Genomic DNA, 25,534 nt, shown 5'->3' on the forward strand with positions numbered 1-25,534 from the left:
AGCTAATATTTACAACAATTGTTTTTATTTTCAATGGGCCATCCTCATGTAAAGCAGATCTATAGTAATTGTGAGAAGACTTGTCCTGATGAATCCGTATAGGTATAGTACTGTACTGATACAGGTAAACACTACCACACCTGTCCTGATACAGGTACACAGCACCACACCTGTCCTGATACATGTAAACAGTATCACACATGTCCTGATACAGGTACACAGCACCACACCTGTCCTGATACAGGTACAGAATACCACACCTGTCCTGCTACAGGTACACTATTCCACACCTGTCCTTATTCAGGTACACAGTACCACATCTGTCCATATACAGGTACACAGTTCCACACCTGTACTGATACAGGTACACAGTTTCACACCTGTACTGATACAGGTAAACAGTATCACACCTGTCCTGATACAGGTACACAGTACGACACCTGTACTGATACAGGTACACAGTACCACACCTGTGCTGATAGTGGTACACAGTACCACATCTGTCCTGCTACAGGTACACAGTACGACACCTGTCCTGCTACAGGTACACAGTTCCACACCTGTACTGATACAGGTACACAGTTCCACACCTGTACTGATACAGGTAAACCGTATCACACCTGTCCTGATACAGGTACACAGTACGACACCTGTCCTGCTACAGGTACACAGTTCCACACCTGTCCTGATACAGGTACACAGTACCACATCTGTCCATATACAGGTAAACAGTATCACACCTGTCCTGATACAGGTACATAGTACGACACCTGTCCTGCTACAGGTACACAGTACGACACCTGTCCTGATACAGGTACATAGTACCACACCTGTCCTGCTACAGGTACACAGTTCCACACCTGTACTGATACAGGTACACAGTACCACACCTGTACTGATACAGGTACACTGTACTACACCTGTACTGATAAAGATACTGACACACATCTGTGCCAACACAGCTATACATACCTACTAAAGTACTGATACAGGTACACATTACTAAACAAGTCACAGTACAACACACAAGTACTGATATCGGTACAGATGTCCTCCTGTTGTTTTGAATATATCTGTCATGAACAAATCATCTCTGTTTATAAATACTGGGGGCATCTAGGTTTGTTAAAAATACTGAAATTTATCCTCCAGATGCAAAAACATTAACAGTTCTCTTTCTGGGACAGTTTGGGCAATTCTTAAGTACTACTGTATTATTACATCTGAGGTTATAGGGGTCAAATATTTTAAAATCTTTGAGTGATTTCTTTATGTTCTAAGTTAGGAGATGGTCAAGATCATTATTTTTGACAAATGGTCAGTTAAGACTGGGGCTTATCAATGATTCAAGGTTGCTGGTGCCAAATCATTCAACCAACATCGCAGGGGGTCATAACATTAAAAAATGGCTACAGGGGTAGTTTCATTCATTCAGAGTAGCAGGGGTCTTGTCATTCATTCAAGGTTATTGGGGCTTTGTCATTCAACAAAAGTTGTAGAGGACATTCAACAAAGGTTACAGGGGTCATGCATTCATGTAAAGTTAAAACAGGGATCATGTCATTCAACCAAGGTTACAGGGGTCATGCATTCACGTAAAGTTAAAACAGGGATCATGTCATTCAACCAAGGTTACAGGGGTCATGCATTCACGTAAAGTTAAAACAGGGATCATGTCATTCAACCAAGGTTACAGGGGTCATGCATTCACGTAAAGTTAAAACAGGGATCATGTCATTCAACCAAGGTTACAGGGGTCATGCATTCACGTAAAGTTAAAACAGGGATCATGTCATTCAACCAAGGTTACAGGGGTCATGCATTCACGTAAAGTTAAAACAGGGATCATGTCATTCAATCAAGGTTACAGGGGTCATGTATATATCCAAGATTACAGGGGATATGTAATTTAATTAAAGTTACAGGGGTCATGCATTCATACAGGGGTCATGTCATGTGATTAAGGTTGCAAAGGTCATGCATTCATACAAGGTTATAACAGGTGTAAAATCTATTAAAATTTGAAGATAGAATGGTCCTTTTGCATTTCAGCCATTACATTGTTAAAAACCATGCATGCACAACTTTGAGAGTTGGCCAAGGCTGTAAGACAACTCCTCCAGAAATGTTCACTAGATTTCAATCATATCCAATAAACAACCAGGACAAGATTATGACATTTGTGTAATGAGAATTGTGTTTCCAAGGGAGCAGTGCTAGCAAACAAAATTAACCCTATTTTAGGGACTTTGGTCAATAGTGGATGTTTTAGAAATGATTCAATAGTAGTAATAGGTAAAGTTGTACTTATTACCTCTGAAATTCAATGTGTCTTCTCCCAATTAAACAACACTAAAAATAAACACATTAACACCACTGAAAGGGGAGACGTATTCTGTAGTCTAAAGCTCAATCTTCCTGCATTATGTAGCTTCATTTTTACAGTACTCTTTTTTAACCGTTTAATTTCTCTAATGGGAGACAGCACTTGAGGAGAATCAGTAAAACCAAATTGACAGACATCTGATTTCCTTACTCAGATGATTGCACACAAATAGAAAGTACTCTCCAGTCACAAAATAGATGATTTGGTTTCTGTAAAATGGTTCAAATGTTTGGCTCTCTCCACTTGGTTAATATGTTTTTACCAATACTTTAGTATCCTTCCCGGAAATGAAGGAACCTTCTCCTGAATAATCCAATCAAACTTCCTAAAGCGAAGGTTCATTACGTAGCAGTACATGTAAGCTGTGATGCTAAACGACCTAATCACATCACACCCAAGAAAAGTTTGTTTAGGAAAACAAGTGTAGATGGATAAAAATAGACACAGTTATACTTTGTCGATGCTGCTTTATATACTTTCTAACAGATACAGACATTCTATCTCGAAATCTAGCAACCATAATGACCATTTCATAAAGCAAAGGAATTTGTAAGAATCTTAACTATTGTCTTCAAAAAATGTGAATTATTTTAGGAGGTTGACAGAGGTGTGGATTATCAAAGTAAGGTGACAGAGCTGGCAAATTATCTTAGTAGGCTGAGAGAGATGTGGATTATCATAGAAGTCTGGGAGAGGTGTGGATTATCTTAGTAGACAGAGATGTGGATTATCATAGAAGTCTGAGAGAGGTGTGGATTATCTTATTAGACAGAGATGTGGATTATCATAGAAGTCTGAGAGAGGTGTGGATTATCTTATTAGACAGAGATGTGGATTATCATAGAAGTCTGAGAGAGGTGTGTGGATTATCTTATTAGACAGAGATGTGGATTATCATAGAAGTCTGAGAGAGGTGTGGATTATCTTATTAGACAGAGATGTGGATTATCATAGAAGTCTGGGAGAGGTGTGGATTATCTTATTAGACAGAGATGTGGATTATCATAGAAGTCTGGGAGAGGTGTGGATTATCTTAGTAGACAGAGATGTGGATTATCATAGAAGTCTGAGAGAGGTGTGGATTATCTTATTAGACAGAGATGTGGATTATCATAGAAGTCTGAGAGAGGTGTGGATTATCTTATTAGACAGAGATGTGGATTATCATAGAAGTCTGAGAGAGGTGTGGATTATCTTATTAGACAGAGATGTGGATTATCATAGAAGTCTGAGAGAGGTGTGGATTATCTTATTAGACAGAGATGTGGATTATCATAGAAGTCTGAGAGAGGTGTGGATTATCTTATTAGACAGAGATGTGGATTATCATAGAAGTCTGAGAGAGGTGTGGATTATCTTATTAGACAGAGATGTGGATTATCATAGAAGTCTGAGAGAGGTGTGGATGATCTTAGTAGACAGAGATGTGGATTATCATAGAAGTCTGAGAGAGGTGTGGATTATCTTATTAGACAGAGATGTGGATTATCATAGAAGTCTGGGAGAGGTGTGGATTATCTTATTAGACAGAGATGTGGATTATCATAGAAGTCTGGGAGAGGTGTGGATGATCTTAGTAGACAGAGATGTGGATTATCATAGAAGTCTGGGAGAGGTGTGGATTATCTTGGTAGACAGAGATGTGGATTATCATAGAAGTCTGGGAGAGGTGTGGATTATCTTAGTAGGCTGAGAGAGGTATGGATTATCATAGAAGTCTGGGAGAGGTGTGGATTATCTTGGTAGACAGAGATGTGGATTATCATAGAAGTCTGGGAGAGGTGTGGATTATCTTAGTAGGCTGAGAGAGGTGTGGATTATCTTAGTAGGCTGAGAGAGGTGTGGATTATCTTGGTAGACAGAGATGTGGATTATCATAGAAGTCTGGGAGAGGTGTGGATTATCTTAGTAGGCTGAGAGAGGTGTGGATTAACTTAGTAAGTTTAGAGAAGTGTGGATTATCTTATTGAATTCAGAGAGGTATCAAATTATCTTTATTGGTTGTGAAAGGAGTGATTTATTTTATTGAATTGAAAGGGGTTCAGACTATCTTATTGTATAAAGAATGATCTAACATTCTTGAGAGAGGTGTGGTTAGGAGAGGAGTGAATTTTCTGAATTTGTTAAGAATTATTGAGAAAAGAGTGAATTGTCTTATTGAGTTCAGTGAGGTGTGAATTATCTTGCTGTGTAAAGAATTATCTTAATTGGTTAAGAAGTGATTTATCTTACTGACTTGAGAAAAGTGTTGATTATCTTACTGTGTTAAAAATGAACCTAGTTGGTTGAGGAATGAGAGGTTTTCTTACTGGGTTAACAGTAGTGTGTATCATCTTACCTCTTTCAGAAAGTAGTTATTTACATCTTACTTTGTGAAATAGTTGTTAGTTATTTTACCAGGTTTAAAGGAAATGTGAATTGATGAAGGGCATCAGTCTGACGCATCAAAGACAACCAAAACTTTTTAAATCCCAATGCACCAATAAAACACATGAGCTTAATTAGCATGTGGACACGTCCTGCATAATTGCTTTGCACACAATGAGTAGCAGAGATCAGTCTTCCAGAGGTGTTAGTACATGCAGAGATGGACGATGTCATGATTAAGCTCAATTTTTCATTATCTACATACAAGTACACTTTATTGTGTCCCTAAAATCTATGCTAACTACCAATATTACGGTGCATTTAAATACACAAGACTACCAGTTCTATAGATTATGAATGTGACTACCAGTTGTACAGATTATGAGTGTGACTACCAGTTCTATATATTATGAGTGTGACCACCAGTTCTATAGATTATGAGTGTGACCACCAGTTCTATAGATTATGTGACCACCAGTTCTATACATTATGAGTGTGACTACCAGTTCTATAGATTATGAGTGTGACTACCAGTTCTATAGATTATGAGTGTGACCACCAGTTCTATAGATTATGTTACCACCAGTTCTATAGATTATGAGCGTGACTACCAGTTCTATAGATTATGAGTGTGACCACCAGTTCTATAGATTATGTTACCACCAGTTCTATAGATTATGAGTGTGACTACCAGTTCTATAGATTATGAGTGTGGCTACCAGTTCTATAGATTATGAGTGTGACTACCAGTTTTATAGATTATGAGTGTGACCACCAATTCTACAGATTATGAGTGTGACCACCAGTTCTATAGATTATGAGTGTGACTACCAGTTCTATAGATTATAAGTGTGACTACCAGTTCTATAGATTATGAGTGTGACTACCAGTTCTATAGATTATGAGTGTGACTACCAGTTCTATAGATTATAAGTGTGACTACCAGTTCTATAGATTATGAGTGTGACTACCAGTTCTATAGATTATGAGTGTGATCACCAGTTCTATAGATTATGAGTGTGACTACCAGTTCTATAGATTATGAGTGTGACTACCAGTTCTATAGATTATGAGTGTGACTACCAGTTCTATAGATTAGGAGTGTGACTACCAGTTCTATAGATTATGAGTGTGACCACCAGTTCTACAGATTATGAGTGTGACTACCAGTTCTATAGATTATGAGTGTGACTACCAGTTCTATAGATTATGAGTGTGACCACCAGTTCTATAGATTATGAGTGTGACTACATTTATGAGCGTGACTACCAGTTGTACAGATTATGAGTGTGACTACCAGTTGTACAGATTATGAGTGTGACTACCAGTTCTATAGATTATGTGACCACCAGTTCTATAGATTATGAGTGTGACCACCAGTTCTATATATTATGAGTGTGACTACCAGTTCTATAGATTATGAGTGTGACCACCAGTTCTATAGTATATGAGTGTGACCACCAGTTCTATAGATTATGAGTGTGACTACCAGTTCTATAGATTATGAGTGTGACTACCAGTTCTATAGATTATGAGTGTGACCACCAGTTCTATAGTATATGAGTGTGGCTACCAGTTCTATAGATTATGAGTGTGACCACCAGTTCTATAGTATATGAGTGTGGCTACCAGTTCTATAGATTATGAGTGTGACTACCAGTTCTATAGATTATCAGTGTGACCACCAGTTCTATAGTATATGAGTGTGACCACCAGTTGTACAGATTATGAGTGTGGCTACCAGTTCTATAGATTATGAGTGTGACCACCAGTTCTATAGTATATGAGTGTGGCTACCAGTTCTATAGATTATGAGTGTGACTACCAGTTCTATAGATTATGAGTGTGACCACCAGTTCTATAGTATATGAGTGTGACCACCAGTTGTACAGATTATGAGTGTGGCTACCAGTTCTATAGATTATGAGTGTGACCACCAGTTCTATAGTATATGAGTGTGACCACCAGTTCTATAGTATATGAGTGTGACCACCAGTTGTACAGATTATGAGTGTGACCACCAGTTCTATAGATTATGAGTGTGACCACCAGTTCTATAGTATATGAGTGTGACCACCAGTTCTATAGTATATGAGTGTGACAACCAGTTGTACAGATTATGAGTGTGACCACCAGTTGTACAGATTATGAGTGTGGCTACCAGTTCTATAGATTATGAGTGTGACCACCAGTTCTATAGTATATGAGTGTGACCACCAGTTCTATAGTATATGAGTGTGACTACCAGTTGTACAGATTATGAGTGTGGCTACCAGTTCTATAGATTATGAGTGTGACCACCAGTTCTATAGATTATGAGTGTGACTACCAGTTCTATAGATTATGAGTGTGACTACCAGTTGTACAGATTATGAGTGTGGCTACCAGTTCTATAGATTATGAGTGTGACTACCAGTTGTACAGATTATGAGTGTGGCTACCAGTTCTATAGATTATGAGTGTGACCACCAGTTTTATAGATTATGAGTGTGACTACCAGTTCTATAGATTATGAGTGTGACTACCAGTTCTATAGATTATGAGTGTGACCACCAGTTCTATAGATTATGATTGTGACCACCAGTTCTATAGATTATGAGTGTGACTACCAGTTCTATAGATTATGAGTGTGACTACCAGTTCTATAGATTATGAATGTGACCACCAATTCTATAGATTATGAGTGTGACTACCAGTTCTATAGATTATGAGTGTGACTACCAGTTCTATAGATTATGAATGTGACTACCAGTTCTATAGATTTCAGTAAACTGATCCTGAAAGATTTTATATGACACCTAAAAGATGTTCTCTATCAAAACTATTACAATCTATCTACAAATCAACACATCTATGAAGGTATCATCTTTAATATCAAAGTAATGAGAAGTTGACACTGATTTTTTTATTTCGGTTAATATAATCAGATTTGTAAAAAAGTACTTGTTACACATACAAGATATTCAGTACTACTGAATCAAATGAATTAACACATGAGTCAATGAAGTATGTTTTACTGAATGGCTGTAAGCTTAGGTAAAAAGAAAAGTTGGTGTTTACTGTGACTTGGGAAGCACATAAAAATTCATTTAGACACATTCATCAATAACTATCTTTTTTCGATCACGATAAAATGACACAGGCTATTGAGCATCCCCCTTTTTCAATTTCTGTTACTGAATTCAGTGACATATAATACAGATATGTCTATGCTATAGTTATACCAAATGCACAATCCATGTAACATAAAAATATTTATATAAAATCTTTTATTTGGCAGAAATTTCAGTCCATACTATCGTTGTTGTTAGAAAATTGACAAGTATTAGATTTATATATACATAGTAGCCACCAGCTATATATTGTAGCCACCAGCTAGTTATCAAAAACAGGTATGGGGCCACGATTAGCATACATCATGACATTTACCTGTAAGTATATGGGTGGTCCTAAGGGAGATATGAGCTGCCATTGTCTAAATCAGACATATAGGCAACTGTTTACAGCAATTCTACACACAATTAAACATTGTATTTACAGTGTATACTTAAGTAAAATTGTTGTTAATTAACTCATGAACTTACACCTATGTTATAAGTTCCTTCTTCACTAGTTTAATTTCAACCTGTTTGACTGTCATAAAAGATGATTACGACATCAGTTTTAAAATGTCAAATCAATGTTAGTTAGAACTGTCTTTGGTAAGCAGATGTAGACACTATAGGTCTTTGTAGTAAGCAAGAAAATTTCATGAACTTTGAAAAAGATACATAGGCATATTATATTATCATGGTGAGCAAACTTCCGAGAACTGACATTTAATTTCTTCATGGAGCAATGTTGATCCAATATTTAATTACTAATTATACCTATAAAGATATCTGATAAGTTTCTTAGATTTACAAAATATCTATGTTACATGTGTATCATCATAAGTCTGTGCTTAATGTCAAATAAAAGATATCCTATCTTAAGAAAATAGATAATTCCTGACCACAGATATAATTTCATGAATTATCTACAATGTATGTTTTTTTTTTATTTATCTAAGGAGCAATGCTGTTTCATATTTTATTTCAGTTATATAACATATCTCATATAGACTACTATACGAGCTTTAAATAAGAGTCTTTAAATAAGATGCCTTATATATGGCCAAGACTTGGTCAAACTGTCAAATTTCTCAACCACTGTCGCAAGCTGTTCCAACGAGTCTTTTGATAAATCATGATGATCTTCAACTCCTTGCGAGTGGACTTGTTCTACATGACCTCTGAAGAACCAGTACCGTGGGATGAGGAGCTTTTTTTCTCTTAAAAGCGTTTCTCGACATCGTTATATAGTGTGTTCCGTTCCACCATCGAGTGCACATTCGGAATTAAAGAGTCTTATATCTTATACACTTATTGACAATATCTTCTTAATATGCAATAAATCTCACTTAATGCTATTAATTTGGAGAACCACACGATCGACGTTGCTCTTGGAATGTTAGGATGTCTTGTCATCAATATAAATAAATGTACTACTTAATCAATACTGCTCCTTGAATAAGTAACAGCTACCATAATTGTAATATGTGAAAGAAGATGAAAATGATACTGGCTTCAGTGCTGTACCCTCCCTTTTATTTTTTTGCATCGCCCGGCGAACTAGCGAAGGTAGGATGTCTCGACAAATTTCATTGGCCCAGAATTCGGTCGGAAACGCCCCCTTTCGCATGTCAAGGTCGCAGAGCACAAGTGCACAGGTCAGCATGAAGAATTTCATCACCAATCTGTCGGAATAATAGATTTTTTAGATGGAAATATATAATTTTCATCTTAAATGATTAATGTACTTACTTCAAGAGATTCTGCTTTACATTTAAGGTAAGTAAAATCCGTATTTTGTTGTGAACTGACACGTATTTTTTTCGATTGAATCGGGTTCACAGAGGCAAACCGGTAGCTGTAAAATCAGCTGATCGTATTCCGAATGCTGTGGAAAATACAAGTTTACATTTTCACTGTTATATACTTCACGAATTGAATTTAACATAACCATTTGACATTTACGCAATTTCAGCTGTCTTCTGGTTTCCGCAAAGTGGTTGATATGGCCGAAGATCCTCCTCGCATGAAAATCCGAGATGAGGATTCTTTGCGATTTGTGCACTGTCTGTCAAACAGAGACCCCGGAGTAAGGATCAGGGCGTTCGATTCCATACTTCGGGTGTTCGATGCCTTGATCGGAGGTTATGGTAGCCCTCCGGACATGAAAGGGGTGTCCAACATCCACGGTGCAGTTGATACGAAAACTATGATTGATGAATACCTGGTCGACATACTCCGGTTATCCGTCCAGTGTCCGTTCGAGGATGTGTTGGAAAGATGCAAAGATTTGCTAAGGGACATGCAGGTAAGATAAAATGCATCTAAATGTACTGCACGATCGTTGTTTATGTTTATTGGCTGGGAAGGTTTGGAGGGGGGGGGGGAGGTTGTTAAAATGGTTTCACATTAACGCATTGTATTTACATACATAATGTTATGTGCCATTTATCATCATTAACATTTTGTTTTAAAACAAAACACTTTCAATTAATTCACACAAAATGATGTATAGATGTCAGACAAGAGTTTGTGTACTTAACCATGGATGTAAAACCTATTCAACATGAAAGATGACATCGATGGAATCATACTGTTTTTTTACTTCACATTATCTACATGGGGCAGTTTGTGTTTCTCAGGAGTCTGAGAAGTGTATCACTCTGTGCTGACTTGGTTGTGTCTATTAATTTATCCAAATTTACTCTGTATGACATGCTACAGACCTTCCTATGTTGTTCAGTGAGGTAGCCACCAGCTATTACAAGGATAGCTTACCTCTAGATGTCTTTCATCTGTTTGTTAGCTTGTTGAATTTCTAAATGACAATTAAAATTGGAACGAACAAAAGTATAAGAAGAGCAGTTATAATTTGCAGCCAAAATGCTAGATTTTGAAAGTTGTCATACAAATTTAAACCCCAAAACCTTCAAAATTTGTTTTAGTGTATTGTGTATTTGCTATATTGTGAACAACTTGTGTCCAAGGATATCCTTGTAATTAATCAGTCTGATCTGTCAATGTTTACCAGTCTGAGTATCTTCAAGGCTGACCGAGATAAGTCTCATGGTTGAACATGGATAACTTCCCCAATCAAGTCATGTGATTTCCTTAAATAGAACCAGATGAAAACAATATCATTCAACATTCATCTTAATATAGCTCTATGTTGCTGACTTCATTCATTACTGAATGTTGTAGATATGAAATAAATAAATTATCCTTGTTTATCTGCCTCTCCAGACAGACAGGATGGTACCAGTGTACCTATCTTACCTCTTTTTCTGTCATTTATTTATGTTGGTCAAGGGGTCAAGTTTGGAGCTGGAATTTCATTAATTTACTCCTTTTTCACAGATAGATGAAGGTACATAAATATTAATTTAGAAGTTTTATAGTATCATGTATGAATTAGTCTTTATAGTAATTAGAAAGGGACTGCTTTAGCGTTTATTGTGTTTTAATGTAATTATTTCAGAAACAATTAACATATGTCCTCTTTAAACATAAAAATAAAGTAATTACACATATATTGCAAAAATACAGCTCTGGTCTAACTGATTTCATTATATTACTGCATTCATTAACCAATGAATGGTGCTTTTACATCATAAATGTGACCAAATCTTAACGTAAGTATGGTCAGAGTTAAAAAGTTATATATGTTTTGAATGGGTTTTTTTTTTTATATAAGCCAAGTGGATACCTGTGATAGATGATGTTAACTGAGTTAAAATGTAAACAACAAAACTGGTATCATAAATCAACTTGTCATCATCACAGGATGTAGACAATGTTGTTTTATCTTAACACATGGTGCATGTGATACAGCTTTGTTATGCCTCCATATCTAGCTGACAATTCCTAGACAGAATAGGTCAAAAACTGCAGTTACAACAAGTACACTGTAACACTGCAGGTACATGATTTCTCAGTGCATGTCAGCAAAACAAGGGTCAAAATAAAAAAAAGAAAAGCAGATTTGTTTGTTTTAATTAGCTTGTATGTACAGGAGATTAACACTGAATTAATTATGTATTAGCTGCCTTATTTGTGATTGTATTGATGATTAATTGTATCAGGAAAAAACTGTGGCCCTCTTTTTTACTGTAAAGAAAGAAGAATATGTTAACATTTCATTGAATCATCAATTTTAAGTTAGATGCATGTTACATGAATTGGACTGGAATCTGTAGTCTGATTTGGGAAATCTGGCATGCTGTCATTGTTCTTGGACTGGTGGTTATGTTTTTTTGCCACTTTTTTATTGGAATCTCTTTGAAGTAGCTGGTGGCAATCTCACTGAACAATGTGAGGAAGGCCAGTCACATGCTCTCCACATCTATTGGAATCATGTGTTTTGTCCATGAACACAACCACAACACTAAAGGACAGTATGTGATCCTGGCCTCTAAGAAACATATACCACCTCATGTAGGGAGTGAACCACACACCTAAGATCTTCACCCAAGGTCATCTTACCCTGATGTTTTACTGTCGGAGCTATAAAGGTCCAACTTCTTCGGGGGACTGGAATCATTAATGACCTTATTAGGCCAATCATAAATTATGCTTTGACTGCAGTATTGTATTATTTATACATACAGCAAAATCCACAGAATAATGTTATAACAGGGTACAGCAAAAACCACAGAATAATGTTATAACAGGGTACAGCAAAAACCACAGAATAATGTTATAACAGGGTACAGCAAAATCCACAGAATAATGTTATAACAGGGTACAGCAAAATCCACAGAATAATGTTATAACAGGGTACAGCAAAATCCACAGAATAATGTTATAACAGGGTACAGCAAAATCCACAGAATAATGTTATAACAGGGTACAGCAAAATCCACAGAATAATGTTATAACAGGGTACAGCAAAATCCACAGAATAATGTTATAACAGGGTACAGCAAAATCCACAGAATAATGTTATAACAGGGTACAGCAAAAACCACAGAATAATGTTATAACAGCAAAATCCACAGAATAATGTTATAACAGCAAAATCCACAGAATAATGTTATAACAGGGTACAGCAAAATCCACAGAATAATGTTATAACAGGGTACAGCAAAATCCACAGAATAATGTTATAACAGGATACAGCAAAAACCACAGAATAATGTTATAACAGGGTACAGCAAAAACCACAGAATAATGTTATAACAGGGTACAGCAAAAACCACAGAATAATGTTATAACAGGGTACAGCAAAAACCACAGAATAAATGTTATAACAGGGTACAGCAAAATCCACAGAATAATGTTATAACAGGGTACAGCAAAAACCACAGAATAATGTTATAACAGGGTACAGCAAAAACCACAGAATAATGTTATAACAGGGAATAATGTTACAGCAAAAACCACAGAATAATGTTATAACAGGGTACAGCAAAAAACAGAATAATGTTATAACAGGGTACAGCAAAAACCACAGAATAATGTTATAACAGGGTACAGCAAAAACCACAGAATAATGTTATAACAGGGTACAGCAAAAACCACAGAATAATGTTATAACAGGGTACAGCAAAAACCACAGAATAATGTTATAACAGGGTAATTATTCTGTCCAAAAAACATAAGTCTTAGTAGTGGCATCACCGTCACTAAACGACATGAACCTCTATAGTAACGACACAGTCACGAAAAACAGCATAAACCTCTGTAGTAACGACACAGACACAAAAAGACATAAACCTCTTTAGTAACGACACAGTCACAAAACAACATGAACCTCTGTAGTAACGTCACAGTCACGAAACAACATGAACCTCTGTAGTGACATCACAATAACGAAACGACATGAACCTCTGTAGTAACGTCACAGTCACGAAACAACATGAACCTCTGTAGTAACGTCACAGTCATGAAACGACATGAACCTCTGTAGTAACGTCACAGTCACGAAACGACATGAACCTCTGTAGTAACGTCACAGTCACGAAACGACATGAACCTTTGTAGTAACAGCACAGTCATGAAATGACATGAACCTTTGTAGTAACAGCACAGTCACGAAACGACATGAACCTCTGTAGTAACGTCACAGTCACGAAACGACATGAACCTCTGTAGTAACGTCACAGTCACGAAACGACATGAACCTTTGTAGTAACAGCACAGTCACATGAACCTCAGTGTCACAGTCACGAAACGAAAGTAACGTCACAGTCATGAAACGACATGAACCTTTGTAGTGACAGCACAGTCATGAAATGACATGAACCTTTGTAGTAACAGCACAGTCATGAAACAACATGAACCTCAGTAGTGATGTCACAATAACGAAACAACATGAACCTCAGTAGTGATGTCACAGTCCATTTGTGTGGTAATCACTGATTATCCATTTGTGTGATATTCAATGATTATCCAGTGATGAGATAATCCCCATTGTTTTGAGTTGTGATAGTCAATGATAGTGCAGTGGCTGATTTTTCTAAAGGTTTAGATCAGCTCCACCCCAAAAGATGAATGACCCAATGGGTCAGCGACATATAGATATGTTAACATCAGGTGTTTTGGGAGACAGGTGTGTGATACAAATATCTGATATCTTGTCACTGACCTGTGTATAGTTAAAGGAATTTAGGTTTATATAGAAAGCAATAGCTGTGGGTTTTATACTGTGTGAGGAACAGTATAAAACTTTAAATAAGATCTCTCAATTACTGCTGTATTTTCATCTTTACCATTGGTATAATTTTAATCATATCAATCATCAAAAATCTGTTCTATATGATTTTGGAATAAAGTACTGATTGAGTGATGCATTGATAGAATTGAAAATTAAGAAGAAAATAAAGGATTAATGATATCAGCAGTAAATTTGTTACTTTTATTGTTTTGATCATTTATGATATCAAACCAATCAAATACATAACAAATACAATTTATCATTTTCTGTCGATCATCCTCCTAAAGTAATTTAAGCTTTGTGGATTTATGACTTAAAATGAAAAAAAAAGAAACTGGACGAAAAGACCTTCTAAACTGTGAAATGGACAGTCCTTTGTAATTCTAAACAGTAGAGTATACATTAATATTTCTCGCACGTTCCTTAAGGTGTTTCTATAGCAATGGATTTCTGTTCAATAAAGATTGATAATCTATTACAAGTCTTCTGGAGATTTCAATGACTAGCAGTTGTTGCATTTAGCAGCTGTAGAACCTCAGAACCATTTACCAGCTGTAGGACCTCAGAACCATTTACCAGCTGTAGAACCTCAGAACCATTTACCAGCAGTAGAACCTCAGATCTATTTACCAGCAGTAGAACCTCAGAACCATTTACCAGTTATAGGACCTCAGAACCATTTACCAGTTATAGGACCTCAGAACCATTTACCAGTTATAGGACCTCAGAACCATTTACCAGCAGTAGAACCTCAGAACCATTTACCAGTTATAGGACCTCAGAACCATTTACCAGTTATAGAACCTCAGAACCATTTACCAGCTCTAGAACCTCAGATCTATTTACCAGCAGTAGAACCTCAGAACCATTTACCAGTTATAGGACCTCAGAACCATTTACCAGTTATAGGACCTCAGAACCATTTACCAGTTATAGGACCTCAGAACCATTTACCAGCAGTAGAACCTCAGGACCGTTTATCAGTAAAAGGACCACAGAACCATTTACTAGCTGTAGAACCTCAGGACCGTTTATCAGTAAAAGGACCACAGAACCATTTACTAGCTGTAGAACCTCAGAACCATTTGCCAGCTGTAGGACCTCAGAACCATTTACCAGCTGTAGAACCTCAGAACCATTTACCAGGTCTAGAACCTCAGAACCATTTACCAGCAGTAGAACCTCAGAACCGTTTGCCAGCTGTAGGACCTCAGAACCATTTACCAGCAGTAGAACCTCAGAACCATTTGCCAGCTGTAGGACCTCAGAACCATTTACCAGCAGTAGAACCTCAGAACCATTTGCCAGCTGTAGGACCTCAGAACCATTTACCAGCTGTAGAACCTCAGAACCATTTACCAGCTCTAGAACCTCAGAACCATTTACCAGCAGTAGAACCTCAGAACCATTTGCCAGCTGTAGGACCTCAGAACCATTTATTTTTATGTAATCATAAGATGATAGAAGGAACAGACGTCTTGGAAATCAACATTTTTGTCATTAATCTGTCTTCAAGGACCATTATCATCAGGTACCTTCAGTTTGTATGGTGTGTATAATTACTGTTTAGCAATAGTCCTATGTCTGGTAATAAGCCCACCGATATCTAATTCAGTTCTGTAGAAATGGAACATATAAGCCCACCAATATCTAATTCAGTTCTGTAGACATGAAACATATTAGCCTATTGTTATCTAATTCAGCTCTGTAGAAATGGAACATATAAGCCCACCAATATCTAATTCAGAAATTTTAAAAAAAGGTGTTAGCAATTGTTTTGATGCTATTGATAGCAATTATTCTATTATCCTCTGTAATAGCTGTTTTGTATGCAATTTCATTGGACTGATAAAAGCTTGAAAATAACCCATAGTTGTATGTGTGTAATACTGAATTACTGACACAATTACATCAAGAATTTGCTCACAAAGAAAAGTAATTTGACAAAATGATACAAAAAGACTTTGGTGATTAAAAACTTTGGGGTATTAGATACTAAACTTAAATTAGAGACAATATATAAACCAGGCTTACTTTGAAATTTTCCTCTGTGTATGATCTAGAATTCCATATCAGTGCCAAACTGTCAATACACTTCTGTTACTCTAGCCTTAATGAGGTTTATTGTCATTGTTTCTTTTTGACCATATTGACATGACTTCTATAATTATACCTATAGGGTGTGTTAGGAAGATAGAAACTTACCGGCAGATTGTCTGTAATGCCATCCACTTCAGAAAGATACCTCTAGTCTTTATAAAGTCAAGATACTCACCATTGAACACATATGCTTTTACAGTATACATCATCTTTCTCCTGTAGTTGTAGCTGATCATTATGCTGGAACTGTTATGTACCTGTTTGGTTGAGGTAGCATTAAATAGACCCGACACGTCACTACTGAGGTGTTCCTATATAAGTTTAGTTCTTCCTGGTAAAATGGGTTACATTCAACCTTTAAATAAACTAGTTTTGAGATCTTTATGTGAAACAAACAGAAAGTTATGTTATTTTTATTGACATGTAATGTATTATTTTCATTCCATATTTCATGACATCAGACTTAATAAAATTACCATTTCAAAGTTGAAGTTTTGAAAATGAAGTGGTTTTATAGGAAGATTCGTAAAATTATTTATCAAAGAAGAGATAAGCTAGTCGGAACTGAACCAGGAAAGGTAAGTTTTTAGATGTTAGTGATAGAAGTTTACACATTCAATTAAAAAAGTTAGGTATTTGGAATATATTGTTTATAGATCCTTCGAAGTCAGACTGTTTGTGGATCTATGTAGGAATCTGAACACTGATTGTTGATTGGTGTGGTGGACTGGGTCTGTAGGAACCTGAACACTGATTGTTGGTTGGTGTGGTGGACTGGGTCTGTAGGAATCTGAACACTGATTGTTGGTTGGTGTGGTGGACTGGGTCTGTAGGAACCTGAACACGGATTGTTGGTTGGTGTGGTGGACTGGGTCTGTAGGAATCTGAACACTGATTGTTGGTTGGTGTGGTGGACTGATCAGGAATGAAGTGGGTGTTATATGATGACAATGAAATACTGTCCATCTGATGGCCAATATGTACCAATTTAGGATCAAGTATCAACCACAGCAGCATTAGAGTTTCTCAGTTTATTCCATTACTGTCAACCAGTTTCACTCTTACTGGGCTTCTTCAGTTGACGCTGGTGTTGAAATATGCCTGTAAATTGTCAGCTATTCGCTCTCACAACCATTTGTAATTTTATGTGACTGCATCATCTGCGTGGTAAGCTGTGAATGCGTATTGACCCAAGGTAAAAGCATATATTCCTAACTGTCGCAACAGCCAAAGTGCCATACTAGGATTGATTACATGGATTATTTATAAATCAAAATGTAATGAATACTCTGGTCCATTCTTCAGTTCCATTCTTGGAATTTAGTGTCATTTATTCAGGAAAAAATGGGACTGATTATCTCTGAAACCTGTATTCGTGAATATGATATTCTGAATGCTCCTACACAAATAATACTTTCAGCAGTAATTCTGAATTTAAAAATCTAGCGTAGATGTTTTAAATAAAGGTCATTATAGTCCTGGTAAGTTAGGCTACATCACAGAGCCAGTACAATCCTACAATAGTAATATAGACGTTTGATCAGGAACTCCTGTGTATAAAATATGATCCTAACCAGGGTGACAGTGCTAAAGCCCTCCCTGTAACTGGTACCTCCCTATAGAATATCAAATAATGCTTAAACATTGTTTTACAACAAGCTCAACTTAACATCTTTGGCATCTCAATAGATGATCAAAGCACATTTAAATTTCCCAAAAAGGATCAGTAGATGATCCAGACACCTTCGTGTTCCCAACAGAGGATCAGTAGATGATCCAGACACCTTTGTGTTCCCAACAGAGGATCAGTAGATGATCCAGACACCTTTGTGTTCCCAACAGACGATCAGTAGATGATCCAGACACCTTTGTGTTCCCAACAGAGGATCAGTAGATGATCCAGACACCTTCGTGTTCCCAACAGAGGATCAGTAGATGATCCAGACACCTTTGTGTTCCCAACAGACGATCAGTAGGTGATCCAGACACCTTCGTGTTCCCAACAGACGATCAGTAGATGATCCAAACACCTTTGTGTTTCCCAATAGATGGTACAGTCATTATTGTGTTCCCAATAGCTGATTCAACCGTTGTTGTGTTCCCAATAGATGATACAGCCATCATTGTGTTTCCAATAGATGATACAGTTATTGTTGTGTTCCCAATAGCTGATACAGCCATCTTTGTGTTCCCAATAGCTGATACAACCATTGTTGTGTTTCCAATAGCTGATACAGCCATTGTTGTGTTCCCAATAGATGATACAGCCATCTTTGTGTTCCCAATAAATGATACAGTTATTGTTGTGTTCCCAATAACTGATACAACCATTGTTGTGTTCCCAATAGATGATACAACCATTGTTGTGTTCCCAATAGCTGATACAGTTATTGTTGTGTTCCCAATAGATGATACAGCCATCTTTGTGTTCCCAATAGATGATACAATCATTGTTGTGTTCCCAATAGCTGATACAGCCATCTTTGTGTTCCCAATAGATGATACAGCCATTGTTGTGTTCCCAATAGATGATACAGCCATGGTTGTGTTCCCAATAGATGGTACGGTCACTTTTGTGCAATATGAAAACAAGTCAATGAATTAGCAGAAAATGCACATTAATATAAAATATCTGATGTTCCCAATAGATGATACAGCCATTGTTGTGTTCCCAATAGATGATACAACCATTGTTGTGTTCCCAATAGCTGATACAGTTATTGTTGTGTTCCCAATAGATGATAATATAAAATATCTGATGCACATGATTTGACAATTATGAAGGTTTATGATAACAAAATGATGTTGTACATCAGAAGTGCAACTTTATTGTTAATGATTGAGAAGACTTGCAGCACTTGCAGTTGAAAGGTGCAGTTTTCTGTCTGCAACTGTGTGATTGGTTTGACGTTGTGTGAAGTGAATGGATGCGTCATGGACTCGGATTACATCATGCGCACTTCACACATATCATTTTGGGAATAAAAGTCGGTTTCTCCCTTTAACTCGTGAAATCTAGCAACTTTTTATTCAATAAAAATTATGAAGTCTGTTAAAGCAGCTTCTTTCGTTTTATCTAGTGTGGTAAATGTCTGATAAACATGTGTTACTTTAAGCTGGTGTGGTAAATGTTCGTAAAACATATAAACATTCATTACAGTCAATAATTGTTTCTTACACATTTGGATTAAAGATTCTAAAGCAAAGTAATTGTGTTATTTAACCCATCTTCTTGGTGATCTGGAAGATTTTTCGATAAGATATTTGTGTTACATTTCATACTGATTTTAGATTTCCAGTATGTAAGTCATGATTGAATAAGGAGCTTTTCCTTCTACATAAATCACATGTCATTAGCTGTTATGATCTGGTTGGCAGGAGACAGGAAATCTCTAGATTCATCCAGCTTTTGAGTGAAAACCAATTTCCAAAATTGTTCCATTAAAATCTGTACTGATATCCAGTTTTTGGAAGGAAGATGTATACTGACTCAGTGCCTGTTTGACAGAAGATGATGGTTTATTGTTCTTGTACCATCATCAGCACTTCTTTTGAAATTTATTATAAAGCTTTTGATTAAATCGTACTATTCTTATATAAAAGGCTCTTTTGCTTTTACGGTGACCATTCTTTGTTTTCTTGCATGCTTGACCCTTACTTTTGTTGTCTGGCATGTATGACCCTTACTTTTGTTGTCTGGCATGCATGACCCTTACTTTTGTTGTCTGGCATGTATGACCCTTACTTTTGTTGTCTGGCATGCATGACCCTTACTTTTGTTGTCTGGCATGCATGACCCTTACTTTTGTTGTCTGGCATGCATGACCCTTACTTATGTTGTCTCACATGCATGATCCATACTTTTGTTGTCTCACATGCTAACCTTTGCATGTATAACACTACTTTGGAGTCTTGCACTACATGACCCTATTTTTTGTTGTCTCTGATACATGACCCTTCTTTTGTTGTCTTGCATACATGACCCTAATTTTGTTGTCTTGCATACATGACCCTAATTTTGTTGTCCTAATTTTGTTGTCTCACATGCATGATCCATACTTTTGTTGTCTCACATGCTAACCTTTGCATGTATAACACTACTTTGGAGTCTTGCACTACATGACCCTATTTTTTGTTGTCTCTGATACATGACCCTTCTTTTGTTGTCTTGCATACATGACCCTAATTTTGTTGTCTTGCATACATGACCCTAATTTTGTTGTCCTAATTTTGTTGTCTTGCATACATGACCCTAATTTTGTTGTCTTGCAGGCATGACCTTACTTGAGTTGTTGTGTCTCTGGCTGTTGTTTACAGTGTAAGACATAAGGTGATATATAAAATCTCCTTGACAAAGCCTTGTATTGTACAAGGATAGAACTGATAACATGTGGGAGATACCTTGCTTTGTCCTGAGTGATCTAACCATTGCTTCTCTATCCTCTCCTGTAGTATTTGTACATAACAGTCCGGTATTTAATATCTTTGATAAGTACAATACATAGTCAAGTTCAGAACAAAGACTGTGCATTTAAGCAAGCATTGCTATTGGAAGGAGGGTTATAGTTGAAGGACAATTCTTAATCAGTGTTGTATTGATTCGTTAGGATTTCATTATGAGTGCAACATTTCAATAGATGTTTAAACTATTTTTAATTCCCTTTCATACAGAAATAGCCAAATGTTCCAACCTGTATTGAATGGTTCATGAAGATATATGATTCTGCCATCTGGTATTGAAACATGTTATGTAACTTTTATAACTTTTATAACTTACAACTTTTTTGTATTAGGAATGTAACTTAAGATGAATAGGAGATTTCATTGAATAACAAAGTGAAAAATGTTCTGTTATGAATGTAGATTTAGTTGTTTTGGGATAAAAGATAACAAAAACTTCAATATATGTCGATAAACGGGCAACGTAGTATTAAAGTTTTAACAGTAAGATGTAAACCTAAAACTCCTGTAACACTGAAGGTCATTTCAATCAAATCAAAATATGTATTTAACAGTACTACCATAAACAGTATTTTAAGGAGAGGGACAAGCTTTTTATTAACCAAGATTTTAATGACAAATATGAACAATCGTAGTGTAATGTTTAACCCTTATTAGGCAGATGTCCATTGTTACTGCAATATTGTTGTCCGTTGGAAAGTACACTTTACCCTAACCACAGGAGGACACCACAGACTATCAATAGCTTTGTTTGGTTACTATAGGTTTGAATAGATCCCTTTAAATTGTCCCAGTATTTGATTACAATAATGACATCTTAAGAAAATGTACAGAAGACCAGATAATGCCATCCTCAAAAAGTTTTTTTAAGTCATTAGATGTTATATATAGTACATATGTATGTCCAAATGAGGACTGGAATTTTCCACTCTAGGTGTATAAAGGAGTTGTGTAGTTGTGTATAGACATGGACTGTTTTAGATAAGGACAAAAAAATAATCTGTGGTGAAGAACTGGAATTCATGTCCAACCAAAAAACAACACGTAAGGAAAATTCTCATGGTATTGCTGGTGTGGAGTAATTATGAATGAAGTCATTGTAGAGTGTGTAGAGGAAGTCAGTTTACACAGGTATCTTTGTAGGCAATGTTTAGGGGAGGTCATTATATACAGGTATCTTTGTAGGCAGTGTTTAGGGGAGGTCATTATACACAGGTATCTTTGTAGGCAGTGTTTAGGGGAGGTCATTATACACAGGTATCTTTGTAGGCAGTGTTTAGGGGAGATCACTATACACAGGTATCTTGTAGGCAGTGTTTATGGGAGGTCACTATACACAGATATCATTATAGAGTAAGGGAAGTCAGTTTACACAGGTATCTTGTAGGCAGTGTTTATGGGAGGTCACTATACACAGGTATCGTTATAGAGTAAGGGAAGTCAGTTTACACAGGTATATTTACAGGCAGTGTTTAGGGAACAGGTACCAAATCTGTTGCTATTTCAAAGGTTAGGGGGCACATTTCAAGGCTCTCTCATCAAGATTAATCAGTATAATACTTAGCTTTATCATGTTGGCATAAATTCAGACAACTTCTTTCAAATGTATACTAGTCATTAATTCTGTAGTTTGTGGTGTACTTGATGCCCTTTGTAATGGGTATTATAATACAAAGCCAGAGCAAGGGTATAAATTTTACACACCTTTATGTCAGGGAAACAATTTGATAGTGGAAAAATTTAAACAATCAACTGAAAATATTTGAGTGCCATACCTTTGGTATCATTCTGACAGATATAGAACATCTCACAGCTTATAACTGTTACCTCAGGATTAAGATTTAATGATAATTTGCTGACAAGACAAGCACCTGTATACAAGAGTGCTATCACATGATTTATATATACTGGTATAAGGAATAAGTACAGCCATATGGTGACCTGTTTTACAGGAAGAGCACTAGGATGGTCATATTTCATGTTGAAAACATTCAAAATTCATTTTAGATTTGTTTTTATATTTTGTTTGTGCTTAAGTTTCATGTTACAGACCTGCTATGCCTTCATGGTTGTTGACAGTTTTCACAAGTCTGTGTAATAAGTACAACAAACAGCCTACACATTAGAGGAGGTCAAGTCTGTGTGCTCTAATGGTTGTTTAGATACAAGCAGAACCACAATATTTCTGGAATTAGACACAAATAATATACATGTATATACAGACAAATCTGGCATGGGGTTGCAAAACAGAATCTATATGATAAATGTAGACATATTGTACAAATGGAAATGCGATGTACTACCAGAGCCAAAAGTTCCATTAACCATTCACAGTTAAATAGCATTTCCTTTGATTTTTATGAATGGGAAAAGGTATATTTAAAAAACTTCATCCTTTTTGTATACACACAATGAACAATAAAATCCAACCCTAAAATGCTTGCGGTCAGCGTATTCATTGTGAGAAGCTTGTGGTTGTGTACTTTACCTAGTTATGAGCTGATCTTTCGCTCTAAAGTCCTTATGTGTTTGTTCTAATGTTTCGTTAATGAAATAGGAGCGACTTTGACCTCAAAATCGTGATTTTATTTGGACGTTTTCTGTCTGTTGCATCATTCATTTTGTAAAGCCAGGATTTAAGCTTCCTGTGAACAGATTGCTTGAGCTTCCTATTTCCCAGTCCTCTTCCCTTACCATCAAGACAATATGTACCACTTTCATCTCTCTTCAGTATAATCATTTTTTTTTGTTATCCGTTGCCAAAATCCTTGACCTTCCTCTGATTCTGTATTTCACACATTAAATTGAAAAAATGCTGGGTCAGAAATATTGACATTACTTAATCATGGAACATGGGAGGAGATTTTCAGATACAGGTGTTGGACCACTTCCGATGATTTACGATTCCCTGGCCTATCTCCAGGTGTACAGCCATCACTTGCTGATGTGTGAGGCAGACATTGAGTGTCGATGTTGTATTAAAATGCCAAGGTGACTAGATTATGGAGCCAGCTCTCAGTGTGAAATGATTAGAGCATAATGCAAGAAAAAAAAAGATTTCACACTATCCGAGGCCATTAGATATGCTTTCAGCAACTAAACTAGTCTGGTTCACTATAACACACACCTGAAGACCTACTTTGGACAAGCTTGACATTAGTCTGTTATGATATTCTTCAAAATGTCAAATTGTAATTATTCAGACTATGATTTTGTTCCTACGTAGATTTCTTCAGTCTAGCCAGAACTGGTTTTAACAACCTGGATCTCCTACCATGTTCTATGTTATTCCTTCAGACTTCAGTGCTCTACCTCTTTTACAAGGACTTCAATAGATCTCCTGTCAGGCCCAGCCTTATCATGGCACCAAGATCTCCTGTCAGGCCAAGCCTTACCTTGGCACCTAGATCACCTGTCAGGTCTCAGCATTACCATGGCACCTAGATCTCCTGTCAGGCCTAGCCTTATCACGGCACCTAGATCACCTGTCAGGTCCCAGCCTTACCGTGGCACCTAGATCTCCTGCCAGGCCAAGCCTGACCATGGCACCTAGATCTCCTGTCAGGTCCCAGGCTTATCATGGCACCAAGATCTCCTGTCAGGCCAAGCCTTACCATGGCACCTAGATCACCTGTCAGGTCTCAGCATTACCATGGCACCTAGATCTCCTGCCAGGCCCAGTCTTATCATGGCACCTAGATCACCTGTCAGGTCCCAGCCTTACCATGGCACCTAGATCTCTTGTCAGGTCCCAGCCTTACCATGGCACCTAGTTCTCTTGTCAGGTCCCAGCCTTACCATGGCACCTTGTTCTCCTGTTAGATCCCAGCCTTACCATGGCACCTAGTTTTCCTGTCAAGTCCCAGCCTTACCATGGCACCTAGATCTCCTGTCAGGTCCCAGCCTTACCATTGCACCTAGATCTCCTGTCAGTTCCCAGCCTTACCATGGCACCTAGATCTCCTATCAGGTCTCAGCCTTACCATGGCACCTAGATCTACTGTCAGGTCCTAGCTTTAGCATTGTACCTCAATCTCCTGTTAGGTCTCAGACTTATTACATAGTCTTGAGTAGATCTGAATGCCACCAACATTTTATTCTGTTCAACATATTCTGATACAATATCTTTTCTCTGAATTAGAAAAGGAAGCTTGTGAGAGTTTGAATCACAATATTGAAATGCTAGTATTCATAGTTACCAGAAGTCCTCAGTTACTCTGCCTTAATGCATTATATAACAAGTATATCATTAAGATGGTGGAAAGACCTAACCAGTTGACCTTGAATCAATGTCAAAGAGTGACATTTGATGTCCCTTTATCACTAGTATCCCCTTACCACTAAGCACCTAGCTATTGGTGGTGAAGGATGTTGTATACCGTTGACATGCTAGAACAGAAGAAAGCTTGTATTAGGTATATAGTTAGATACATGATGGGGTCATACTTTAGGGTCCTTATAGTCATATCTCAT

The 25,534-nt window shown here is 36.9% G+C and overlaps 1 protein-coding gene and 1 long non-coding RNA gene across 3 annotated transcripts in view; one reads left to right on the top strand and one right to left on the bottom strand.

The window, feature by feature from the left end:
• Positions 1-7,607: 7,607 nt before the first annotated feature.
• Positions 7,608-10,172, bottom strand: LOC132547655 (uncharacterized). The gene is made up of 2 exons (XR_009554126.1): positions 9,811-10,172; positions 7,608-9,530 (listed from the first exon to the last, which is right to left on the bottom strand). It is a non-coding gene; the product is annotated as an uncharacterized LOC132547655 (long non-coding RNA).
• Positions 9,540-25,534, top strand: part of LOC132547654 (sestrin-1-like) — a 57,327-nt gene continuing 41,332 nt past the window's right edge. For both annotated transcript variants that reach the window (XR_009554125.1, XM_060211438.1), the window contains exons 1-2: positions 9,540-9,624; positions 9,821-10,153. Coding sequence is in view for 1 of the 2 variants with exons in the window: in XM_060211438.1 (XP_060067421.1) it covers positions 9,851-10,153 (303 nt within the window). In the remaining variant the exon portion in view is untranslated. The remainder of the gene's footprint in view (positions 9,625-9,820; positions 10,154-25,534) is intronic.

This window comes from Ylistrum balloti, unplaced genomic scaffold, assembly GCF_031769215.1.
Source record: "Ylistrum balloti isolate Yb309-2 unplaced genomic scaffold, AGI_CSIRO_Ybal_v1 Utg369972, whole genome shotgun sequence".
Lineage (NCBI taxonomy): Eukaryota > Metazoa > Mollusca > Bivalvia > Pectinida > Pectinidae > Ylistrum > Ylistrum balloti.